This window comes from Oncorhynchus tshawytscha, linkage group LG24 (assembly GCF_018296145.1).
Source record: "Oncorhynchus tshawytscha isolate Ot180627B linkage group LG24, Otsh_v2.0, whole genome shotgun sequence".
Taxonomy (NCBI): domain Eukaryota; kingdom Metazoa; phylum Chordata; class Actinopteri; order Salmoniformes; family Salmonidae; genus Oncorhynchus; species Oncorhynchus tshawytscha.
Window position 1 is genome coordinate 22438774 of NC_056452.1, and position 11549 is coordinate 22450322.

Sequence of the window (11549 nt, forward strand, 5' to 3'; positions counted from 1 at the left end):
TGGTAATGTAGTTAATGGCAGTTCCTTTGGTAATGTAGTTAATGGCGGATCCTTTGGTAACGTAGGTGGATCCTTTGGTCGCTTAACAACTAAAAACCCCTAGAATGTTAGAGATCCGAAGTTTAGATTTCTTTTACATCTAAAGTCACAGAACAAACACGCACACGCACACACACACACACGCACACACCCTCGTCCTTCAGTCTCCATGTGCAGGGTTGTCCTGTGTCCATGTGAATGCGATAATCTGATGATTACCCTGATCCAATTGGCTAAATGAGTCACCCCGCTGAGTTCCCAGAAGGCATTGCTGTTTGATCTTTGATCAGTCTTAAGTAGAAACAACACAACACCAATATGTCCAACTCTACTTCACAGGGCTAGCTTCTTTATTAACATTTTCATTTACACAATGGCCTCATCATCCTTCTACACAACATACAGAAAGAAAAACAGAAGGATTTCTCATGGCAAAACGTTTTCTTTACAGTAAATAAAATAATTTAAATGAATTACACCGTTTAAAAAAAGTTATGTAATCAATACTAGACTATTTACAAAGACAACAGTAGCCTGGGAGTTGGTCTGTGAGTGTGTGGGTATGTACAGTAGCTCTTGATAATCCAATAAGAGAATGCTGATTGGACCTGCTGAGTGACCTCACAGAGCAGACGGCTGGGGTCAGAGTTCAGGGGTCAGAGGCCAGGGGTTTAGCTGCCAGTCTCAAATGTCCTCAACTTTGGGGTCACCCCTGGTTCACCCCCGCCACGTCTCCTTTAGCCCCTCACCCCCAAACTTCAACAATATCGGTTAGCATAAAATGGATCCACCTCTTCCAGCCCAGGAGTCTCCAGTCCTCCTCCATCTCTCAAATTAAGTTAGAAATTAAGAACTTTAAAGAGTTGATATCTGGGGTGATTCAGTCCTTTTCTTTGGAATTTTCTATGAATTATCTAATAGAAAAAACTGCACTACAGGTGGATCCAAAACATATATTCCTTGGGCTATAAATTAACATTTAACCTTTCCACTTTAACCTCCTCTCTGGGAAGGGGAGCGGGTTGCATCGCAACCACCAGCCCCACATTATCCATAAAACACAACATACCTGGTTTCCTGACCATACTCTTAAAAATGCATTTTCACAGTGCAATGCAAAGCATCTGACATTATGCATTTTCATGACACTGGGTGGTGTTTAGTTTTTCCCTCGTTTTATAGAAAATGGGCTAAAAATAAAATATGAAACAGAGCAGAATTATACAGAACGTAAGAAAACTGAAGCAGAGTAGCAAAGCTGGGGTTGGAGGAGGTGTGTGTGTGTGTGTGTGTGTGTGTGTGTGTGTGTGTGTGTGTGTGTGTGTGTGTGTGTGTGTGTGTGTGTGTGTGTGTGTGTGTGTGTGTGTGTGTGTAAAAGGTATGAGTGTTAGAAAAAGTGTGTATTGTGTGTTAGTCTGTGTGTATTGGAGTGGGGGAGGGCATATTGGAAATTGGTTATAATGTGACTTATACATACATTCATGCATTCGTACATTCAACATATCGTAAGTGCTGACATGTACTCAAGAGTCCATTTGTGTCCATTTCAGTTTTCCCTTCAGATGGACAGTATTGTGTGTGTCGGGCATGTATGTGTGTATTATGTGTGTATTTTGTGTAATAAATACAAAGGAGTTGTTCAATCTGCCTTTCTTCCCTTCGGTGGGAATGGTCTCAGTTTGTGTCAACGTGTCTTGTTCAGCTGCCCGTGGCGACACCATCCACTCCGGCCTCGTCCACTGCATTGCCTTTACTCATGGCTTTCATCTTGTCCATGATGTCAGTAAACGTCTCCTTCACTGTCTTCTCCAGGATCCAGCCTTCGCTCTCACACTCTGGGTCCTCTGGGTTGGCCAGGTTAGACAGGGAGGTATTCACGTACTGGAGGCCGATCATCACAATAACCTACAGGGGATAGAGATAGACATATTAGTTACATCTAGCCTGGGCTAAGACTTACAGCTAGCCTGGGTGAAGAGCTACACCTGGCCTGAGGTAAACACTAGCTTCAGCGACTTGCTCATGTACTGGAAGTGAAAACCCATAACTTAACCTAACCCCACATTAACCAACCTACAGGGGCTGAGAGAGATAGCTACAGCTGTTAGCGCAGGATGACATGTCTAACAGAAGACACCAATCAGCATTCAGCAACTGAAATATAGCTTTGCTTATGTTCCAAGTCAACACATCAAACCCGTCTGAAACAAAGAGTTAGCTAAAAACAGAGATTCACACTGACAGGGTAAGCAACAACAGGCACCAGCAATCATAAGTTTGCCTCACGGGCATAGGCTAATGTAGTAGCATCTGTGTAGCCCTACAGAACCGAATAAAAGACATACCCCATTTCACTACTTTGACACTATCTGCTCCTGCACCATGCCAACGGCCTGGGAGGACAGGACACCACCACTCAACACCCTGTAACTCTTCTGAGGTCAAATCTCGTATGCCCAAATAGTTCTCTGCTGCTGCCACCACAACATCTATTTTCTGTGATTTTATGTTCCATCTCTGCGGTACAGTTGATAAGCATTTCTATGAACGCTAAGAAGCCAGCCTTAATGAAGCTCAAAACACCCTCTGACACAAATCTATTACTCCATTGACCCATCCTCCTCTACCGTTGACCCATCCTCCTCTACTTTCTTCACTGCCTCAGCCTACGACAGCTTCTGCACTACTCTGACTCAGGCCACTTCAACCTGCCTCTCTCGCATCGAACACTTCCGATCCCCAACAACATGGGCACCCTTACAGTTGACACACGCAACTTTATCCACCAAAACGACACAATCCTCTGTCCCATGCCCTCCTGCACACTTCCCACACCTTGGAATCTCCCACCTACACACGGCTGCGACATAAACATAAAAGTTGCAAGTGAAACAGTGCAATGGGTTCGGCACAAAAGCTCTAACAAGATTAAAAAAACATGTATTGAACCTTTATTTAACAAGTCAGTAAAGAACTAATTCTTATTTACAATGACGGACAACCGAAGAAACTCTGACAGAAATCTATTACTCACTGGGATCCTCACCGTTGACCCATCCTCCTCTACTTTCTTCACTGCCTCAGCATACGACAACTGCTTTGTTCAGGGGCTGAACGACAGATTTTTACATTGTCAGCTCAGGGATTCAATCCAGCAACCTTTCAATTACTGGCCCAACACTCTAAGCACTAGGCTACCTGCCCCCCCAACATGACTTTGTTAAGTAGAGACTTTGACTCAAAAGGACTGCGATGACTCCTCTGTTTCACCACGCTTCCCACCTGGTCTGCGTCGCACCAAACGGCAGGCATCACAAACACCAGGATTATTATTATTTAAAAAACATTTTAACTCCTTTTTCTCCCCAATTTTGTGGTATCCAATTGTTAGTAGCTATTATCTTGTCTCATCGCTACAACTCCGGTATGGGCTCGGGAGAGACGAAGGTTGAATGTCATACATCCTCCGATACACAACCCAACCAAGCCGCACTGCTTCTTAACACAGCGCGCATCCAACCCGGAAGCCAGCCGCACCAATGTGTCGGAGGAAACACCGTGCACCTGGCAACCTTGGTTAGCGTGCACTGCACCCGGCCCACCACAGGAGTCGCTGGTGCGCGAGGAGACAAGGATATCCCTACCGGCCAAACCCTCCCTAACCCGGACGATGCTAGGCCAATTGTGCGTCGCCCCACCCACCTCCCGGTCGCGGCCGGTTACGACAGAGCCTGAACCCAGAGTCTCTGGTGGCACAGCTAGCGCTGCAGTATAGCGCCCTTAACCAGTGCGCCACCCGGGAGGCCCCACCAGGAATTTTCAACTTCAATTGCTCCAGCTTTTGTCAAAAGTAGATTAATTATTTTTTTTACATTTAAGCTAAGCCTTTTCCAAACTTTAACATTCCCCTAACCTACTACGTTAATTCTCCAAACCTAGTACGAAAAGTCAAATATGATGATAATTTGACAAAAGCGGGATCCTTTCTAGTATGACCCCTCTGACAAAGCTATAGGTAAGGTAATACCATGGAGACAGTTGCGTAACCATGGCTATTCCAGGTAGGAGATCTCTGGGGTTGTTTTTATCCCTGATAAGCTTCAGCAGATTGAGTCCAAGTCCAGGTTTTCAGGACAAGTTAAGGGAGCAACTGAAGGCAATAAACAACTTCTCTGGTAGAAAACGGTTTATATATATATATATTCTATATTAGTCAGAAACATTTATTCTTGTGTCAAAATTGACTACAACAAAGTGTAATAGCATCATTTTGGTCATTGAGTCAGTCTTGTCCAAAACTGACATTTGCAAGATAATTAGGAAAAAATGGTATGTCACAGAATGAAGGGTACCGTAACAGCTTTCCTTGGGTTGGATTTATTTCAACCCTGCCTACAGCTGGAAGCACCCAAGTATTTATCAATTCAGATTGCATCTGCAGATGGCCCTATCCTAATGACCATGGTCAATTTGATATGTTTGATATTTGATATCCATATGGGACTCATTAGGAACCATCAGTAAATTACACAATGTACATGGGACAATACTTTTAAATGTCAATATCTCCAAATTTCAATGACTTAAAAACCTCAAACCAACTATAAATTGTAGAAATGCATATACAAATATTGAAAGCATTTAACGAAACAACTCGAAGATTTGCAACATGAAAATATTATCCCATTTACATAGTGTAATTATTTGACGTCCCTAACTAGCCCCAGAGATAGGCTTTCCAACGTCAAACTAACTTTGACAATTCCAGACCTGAGGCCTATACATAGTTTGAGGAGTTAGGGAGGTAACTTTGGTCAACTCTGAGTTCAACTCGGGATAGCTGGTACCTCTAAAGTTGCTCACCTTTCAGGCAGGTAAATTCCTGTGGCTACAAATCATTCAGAACTAACCTGCTCAAATATATCCTGAATGAAGTGTCTGAGCTGCGAGTTGAGGACCAATGAAATTAGATTCCCTCCCTCTCGCAAAGATTGCATCATCCCTTTCATTTGAGGTACATGACTGATTCAATATTTTATTCATAAAAAAATGTTTGTTAAAAAAAAAGTTACATTAAAATACGTATCACATTACACATTTAGTAATGACAGAATGCATTTTAAACTTTGCACAGAAACTTCTGCTTTTATTGATAGGTGTGGGGAAAAAAGTGCTTGTGCATTGACAAACAGGCCAAAGATGGCATTAACGATCAATAAAGACTTCAACAAGCCTATTTCACGCCATAGCCTGCTGAAAATGCAAGATAACTTTTCTTTCAATTTGATTTAGGCACAATTGAAAATGTGGCACTGACTCGCCATTACATTGGTGTTTCAGCATTGTCTCAATGAAGAGTTCGGTGTTCGACTAGCCACATACGACATAAGCCTGCTAGAGTTAGCGGCCGGCGGACAAGCAATATCCACATCGGAGTACGAATGAAGCATGAGCTGGACTGTGAAGCTAACTGAAGCTGGCTAGCATTAGAAAACGATAAGTAGATCTAGCTTAAATCATAGTATACCCCTCTGGTCAGATTGTTTCAAGTTATCTGGAAAGGTGAGTGACTGTAACTGTGCACGGTTTTGGCCGAGTGAAAGTGCAAACGCTTCCAACGTTCGAACACACACTTCCGAGACATCCACATCAAAGCCTCCAAGACCCAAATCTCGCTCTCAGTTGCACTTCCTAATGAGGAGAATTGAAACCAAAGCTGAATCAAGTTCAGGTATTTTATTGGTTTGGTTGGAGTGAAAGCCTGCATCCATATGGCCCACAAGAAGACCACTAAAGCGTTACCAGCCATGTGCACTACCACTGCCTCTACGTGTGTGTCTGTGTTTACTATTGAAAACCTGGCAGGTGTGTGTCTATGTTTATGTAACAGTATAACTTTAGTCCGTCCCCTCGCCCATACCCGGGCTCGAACCAGGGACCCTCTGCACACATCAACAACTGACACCCACAAAGCATCGTTACCCATCGCTCCACAAAGGACTCGGTCCTTGCAGAGGGTAACCAAGGGGAATGACTACTTCAAGGTCTCAGAGCAAGTGACTTCACCGATTGAAACGCTATTAGGGCGCACCACCGCTAACTAGCTAGCCATTTCACATCCGTTACACTTACCATTGTAAACCTGGCAAGTGTATGCCTGTGTGTACCGTTGTAAACCTGGCAGGTATGTGTCTGTGTGTACCTCTGTAAACCTGGCAGGTATGTGTCTGTGTGTACCTCTGTATACCTGGCAAGTGTGTGTCTGTGTGTACCTCTGTAAACCTGGCAGGTGTGTGTCTGTGTGTACCTCTGTAAACCTGGCAGGTGTGTGTCTGTGTGTACCGTTGTAAACCTGGCAGGTGTGTGTCTGTGTGTACCGCTGTAAACCTGGCAGGTGTGTGTCTGTGTGTACCTCTGTAAACCTGCGTCCCTACAGCAGAGAGCAGGAGGCGTAGAAGCAGGTATCATGACTAAGGCATGAGGAAGGGTTGGGGTGGAGGAGGTGGAGGTGGAGGGGGGTGGTGGAAGGAGGAGGTGGAGGTGTAGGGAGCTGGTGGAGTTCGTGGGGGGAGGTGTAGGGAGGGGAGGAAAGTGGATGGAGGTGGTGGGGGGAGATGAGGGAAGTGGAGGGAGGTGGTAGGTGGTGGTTGAGATGGAGGGAGGTGGAAGTGGTGGAGGAGATGAGAGAGGTGGAGGGAGGTGTGGAAATGTACATTGAGAGTACAGGAGGACACCATGCCAGGAATGCTGGATCTAGCCAGGCATCTGGGGCATCTTTGTCAACTCTCAGTTAAAACTTCATCACAAAAAACATCCCATGCCTTTTAACAAGCGAGTGAAAGGGAGTATTTGGTAAAACTTTATTTGGATAATCCATCTGTAGATGCTCTACAGACTATCTTTTCTTACCTCCAGAATAGTGACCAGCAGCACCAGGGCTCCTATGCTGTTCATCATGCCTCCGTAGTAGGAAATCAGAGCGTCGCGGCAGCCCCGTTTCCAGATGTTCAGGTCTTCGGTGTGGTGGTCGTAGGAGTAGTGGGCCGTGTTGTTGGTCACCTGGTACTGGATGCAGGGCCGCGGGGAGCCGGGGTTACAGCAGCTGAATGGAACAGCATCCATCAGGTACTTCCCATCCACGTTGCTGCCGATACGACTGGGGGGTGAAAGGGCAAAGAGCAGAGGTTAAGGTTTTATGGCTTAGGGTCAGTGTTAGGGTCAAGGTCTTATGGGGTTGTGTGTTAGGGTCAAGGTCTTATGGGGTTAGGAGAGTGAAAAGGTAGCCTCCATCAAGTACTTCCCATACTCATTAGTGCTTAAATGACTGGGGGTCAGAGGGCAAAGGGCAGATGTCATGGTCAGGGTAATATATAAAAAGCCCTACCCAATCCATCCATCATAACGTATTGTAAGTGTGATGAAGTCCTAGTGAACTACCAGTATTTAGAAAGGTAGTATTAGGCTGAAAGACCTGATACAACCCTGACACAACCTAACACTGCTTTTACGTGCTCTTTCCATGACAAAGGGTTTGCAGTGCTTGCATTGTTTCTGACAGAGCTGAAATCTGTTCACATTGTACCTGGTAAAGAGAGGATCACGAAGCTCTATCAGTCACATGCTGTTTGAATGGGATTAACCCCGTTTGCCCCTCTCCTCACATTGGATTTGTGAAGAAACAGTGCAAACGAATACTGTCACTTGCTTTCCAAAAAAAGGTGCATGAGCCAAAGGAGAATGAAGAATGAACTCTGCTTACATTGGGAAGGAACTATGATACTTTCACTACATCTCGGTCTCCAACACAAACAGATGAGCACACTGAAGATGAGAAAAACATTCAGCAACTCTCATTGAACACACATCCTCATTGGTAAGACATCTATCTGCCACGGACTCAGAAATTACAACAAAGGATTATGGAGGATAAGGATGCACACCACTTACAAAGGATCTCTCTCAGAATGACTTTCCTCCACTACACTGAGAAGGCATTTCAGAGGATGTATTGAAATTCAATTCATAAATTGATGGTTGAGCCATTACTTCGAATGATGATGTATTGCCTAAATGGAATTAGTGTGCATACTAACTAATCGATGGTTGGATATACAGTAGTAGCTAGTTAACCTAGTTGTGGCTTGTCAACATAGTTATAGTTGACAGGTAATCAATCAAGCAGTTTGTTGATCGTCTGAGTAGATGTGGATGATCCCCATAAGGTGAGACTGACTGGACTGACCGTGACAGCAGTAATCTCTCTGATTCTGTAGCAGGGAGCGTGCATTTGGCCTTTGGGTGGTCTGGCGGTAGGGTTTCAACTGTGATTGACAGTTGTAGGGCAGTTCTAAATTAGAGTCATGCAAAGAGTAGTCTGATGGGATCAGAGATGAGAGAGTGACAGGGATATGAATAATTTCCAGTCATTCCCAACAACAAGGACATAGAATAACACTCTGTTGGGAATATTGAAAATGCTTGATAACGCTGACACTAGACAGGTCCGATTTTCTGAATGAGGTGTATTAAAGTAGGGTTGGAGCCACTAAGAACTCACAGGCCTACAACACACACACACACACACGGGTGCATGTACGCCTTATGCCACTCAATTCCCCTTTAGACAACCACAACTACACCCTTGATATCACTTACACTGAAAACCAAAACTTGAAACACCTGAATCCATACACACCTTACACCAGACACACTGCAAAACAGACCCCGGAATCATTCCCCTTCAACTCTCACAGACTGAATCTCCTTCCCCCACCTCCCGTAAGCCAGACACTGTTCAGTAATCCTTTAAACGAACCCACATGCACACACCACCATCACCACCTCTAACACTAAAATCTAAAATCCACTGACCCTGTAATCCCTCCTTAACCTTATAACAAAAAGTGGCCCTTTGATATTACTTAGCCCCCCCCCTCTCGCACCTGCAATCCCTTTATACTGAACACCCTTTAACAACAGTGGACACTACTCCCCTCCCCCATAAACGAACTCTACAATCTCCATTCATACCATTTGTTGGTGTGGGCCTATTATAGAGTCATCTTATTTAAAATAAAACATACATCACTATGTTTAACACTGATCTCAGGTCAGTTTTCCATTTTAACCTTTTAAGATCCCTATGGTTAGGGATCTTTAGAACTGATCCTAGATCTGTTGCTAATATCATGACTCACTCTTTTACTTCCTTGGCACTGAAGTCCAGGTAGCGATTGCTGACCCACTGGATCTCGAACCAGTCCCTGAAGTTGTTGTTGCCGCAGCAACGGAACTCCATCTGCATCTGGTCCAGGGTTCTCTTCATGTAGCAGCGTCCCGGCGTGTCTGTGTCCTTGTAGAACTTCAGGGCGTTCTTCAGGCCCTCGGCCAGCGTGAACTGGAGAGGGATCCTCATAAGGAAGCAGAGCAGAGCCGTCAGCACCAGGAGACAATTGAAAACCACACAGGAGACTAGGAAGGGTTTGAGCATAGGCTTCCACCTGGAGAACTTGCTGGGGTCCAGGGAGTCATAGCAGATCTTGCCTCCCATGGCATTGATCCCACAGGCCAGTAGCCCCACGCCGATTAGTAGGTTAGGAACGAAGTGGCTCTCATTGTTGTCCATCATCTCTGAGCGCTTACGCAGCTCGATCTTAAAGAACAGCCCCATGCTGAAGACCAGCACGCCTGCCATCACTGAGAACCAGTACATCAGCCATACGAACTGGGCCAGTTTCACCCGCTTCTTCAGGTCAAACTTGACCTTCATTAGTGCCATGGTGGCAATTTAGGGAGATTCCTAAAATGAAAATACACTACTGAGATGAGATATAGCTCTAATGTCTGAAGGTCTGGTCCTTCTTTTGGATGTCCCAGGCAGCAGAGTTTCAGCAGGGCAGGAGTGTCAGCTCAGCCAAAGATCTGTAATCCATCCCAGAGAGAAGGAGAGGTAAGGAAAGAGGAGTGCTGTTATTACTTCAGGTCCTCTCCCATAATGGCAGGACCCTAAATAGAAAACTCACCAAACTCACCCAGACGGATGACAGAACACAGGGTCACACTTTTCCCACTTTTCCCCCTTGCCTCTGTCCCAAACTTTCCCTCCAAAAATGTCAAAATCAACAGGTGAGGCTAATTGTGATGTCCCTTTCACTGGCTGGAGGAGGATTGAGGAAGATCCTCCAGATTCCAGCCAGAGGGGAGGTGCGTCATGATAATTCCCTGTAAGCAGTCTGATCCCATTTACAGAAATCCCTCTCCAGAAGATGAGCCAGGCCGTAAACTGCTGCCAGGATACATAATTGGTTTGAATGCTCACATGGTCCACGGTCGCCCCGATCGAACGCACCGGGGGGCGGAAACGAGGACAGTTAATGGTTAGTGGTTAACAAGAGAGCCGGTAGGTGGAACTAAGACGTGCTGCGATGTTGACATGGGTCCCTTGGTTCAGACGAGGCAGGATGTTTGCAGTGTAGAGTCAGTGAGACGATTCAATAAAAACAACCAAAACCCTGTAAGCCCCTCACAGACAGACAGACTCTGGAAGAACGGATCCTTAGAGTAGCTCCTACAACAGTCTCCCCATGACCCACTTAGCTACACCTGCATTCAGCAGCCAACATAAACAACCTGGCAGTCTCTCATCAGAGGGGTCTACTACAAAGCAGGATCAGATCAATTATCAGATAAATTGGATCAACAACCAGAAAGAACTATTGATTTTCTGGTTCATTAAGAAAGCTAAACTGAGATGTTTTTTGGGCTGGTAAGACAATTAAACCATGCCCATTTCTAGCTTATATTTCTACAAAAATACAAAAGTTATTTCAGAATGATAAGGCAAGTTCGCTGGCTAACTCATTGATCCTGCATTGTAATATATCCCGCTGTATTAAGGAAGCAGGCAGATTTAACTATGAAGGTGTTTGTGTCTGGACTGAATGAACTGTGTAATGCTTCTGGCAGTTTGGTGGACCAACAACTAACTTCTAAAGGGGGCCTCTTCATTGCACAGCAAAGCTGGGATTGTGATGTGTAAACTATATAAGAGAAGGGAGATGTGTGTGGTTATGTGAGTGTCAGTGCATTCAATCAACTACATGATGGCAGGTGCACATGTGAGCTGCACAGTTACACACAACAGGCCAGCAGACCTGATATGACATCTTCAGAAGTTGGCAGAACTTATGAGAGAAACCAGAGGAGCATACTGGTGTTAGAGTAGCTGAGGGCAGAGATCAGCACTGTCACTGGTACAGTATGATTATAACCTCTACTACATGTCAGATTTCTCTGGGAAAAGTGGGAACAGGATGTGGAAAAGGGAAGAAACAGTTAGAGATGGTTTCCCATACACAGATTAGGCCCGGTCCTAGACTAAACAACACATTCAATGGAGATTCCCTATTGAACTTGCTTTTTAGTCCAGAACTAGGCTTAATATGCATCCAGGAAAACCACCCCAAACTGTTTCAGTAAAATATTTCATGTACCATTAAAAGACAAACTGA

The 11549-nt window shown here is 44.9% G+C and overlaps 1 protein-coding gene across 1 annotated transcript; it reads right to left on the bottom strand.

Moving 5' to 3' along the window:
• Nucleotides 1-1385: 1385 nt before the first annotated feature.
• Nucleotides 1386-10229, bottom strand: prph2a (peripherin 2a (retinal degeneration, slow)). The gene is made up of 4 exons (XM_024386403.2): nucleotides 10071-10229; nucleotides 9237-9960; nucleotides 6949-7195; nucleotides 1386-1944 (listed from the first exon to the last, which is right to left on the bottom strand). The coding sequence occupies exons 2-4, from the start codon at nucleotides 9815-9817 to the stop codon at nucleotides 1738-1740; spliced, it is 1035 nt and encodes a 344-aa protein (XP_024242171.1). The 5' UTR covers nucleotides 9818-9960; nucleotides 10071-10229; the 3' UTR covers nucleotides 1386-1737.
• Nucleotides 10230-11549: the final 1320 nt, after the last annotated feature.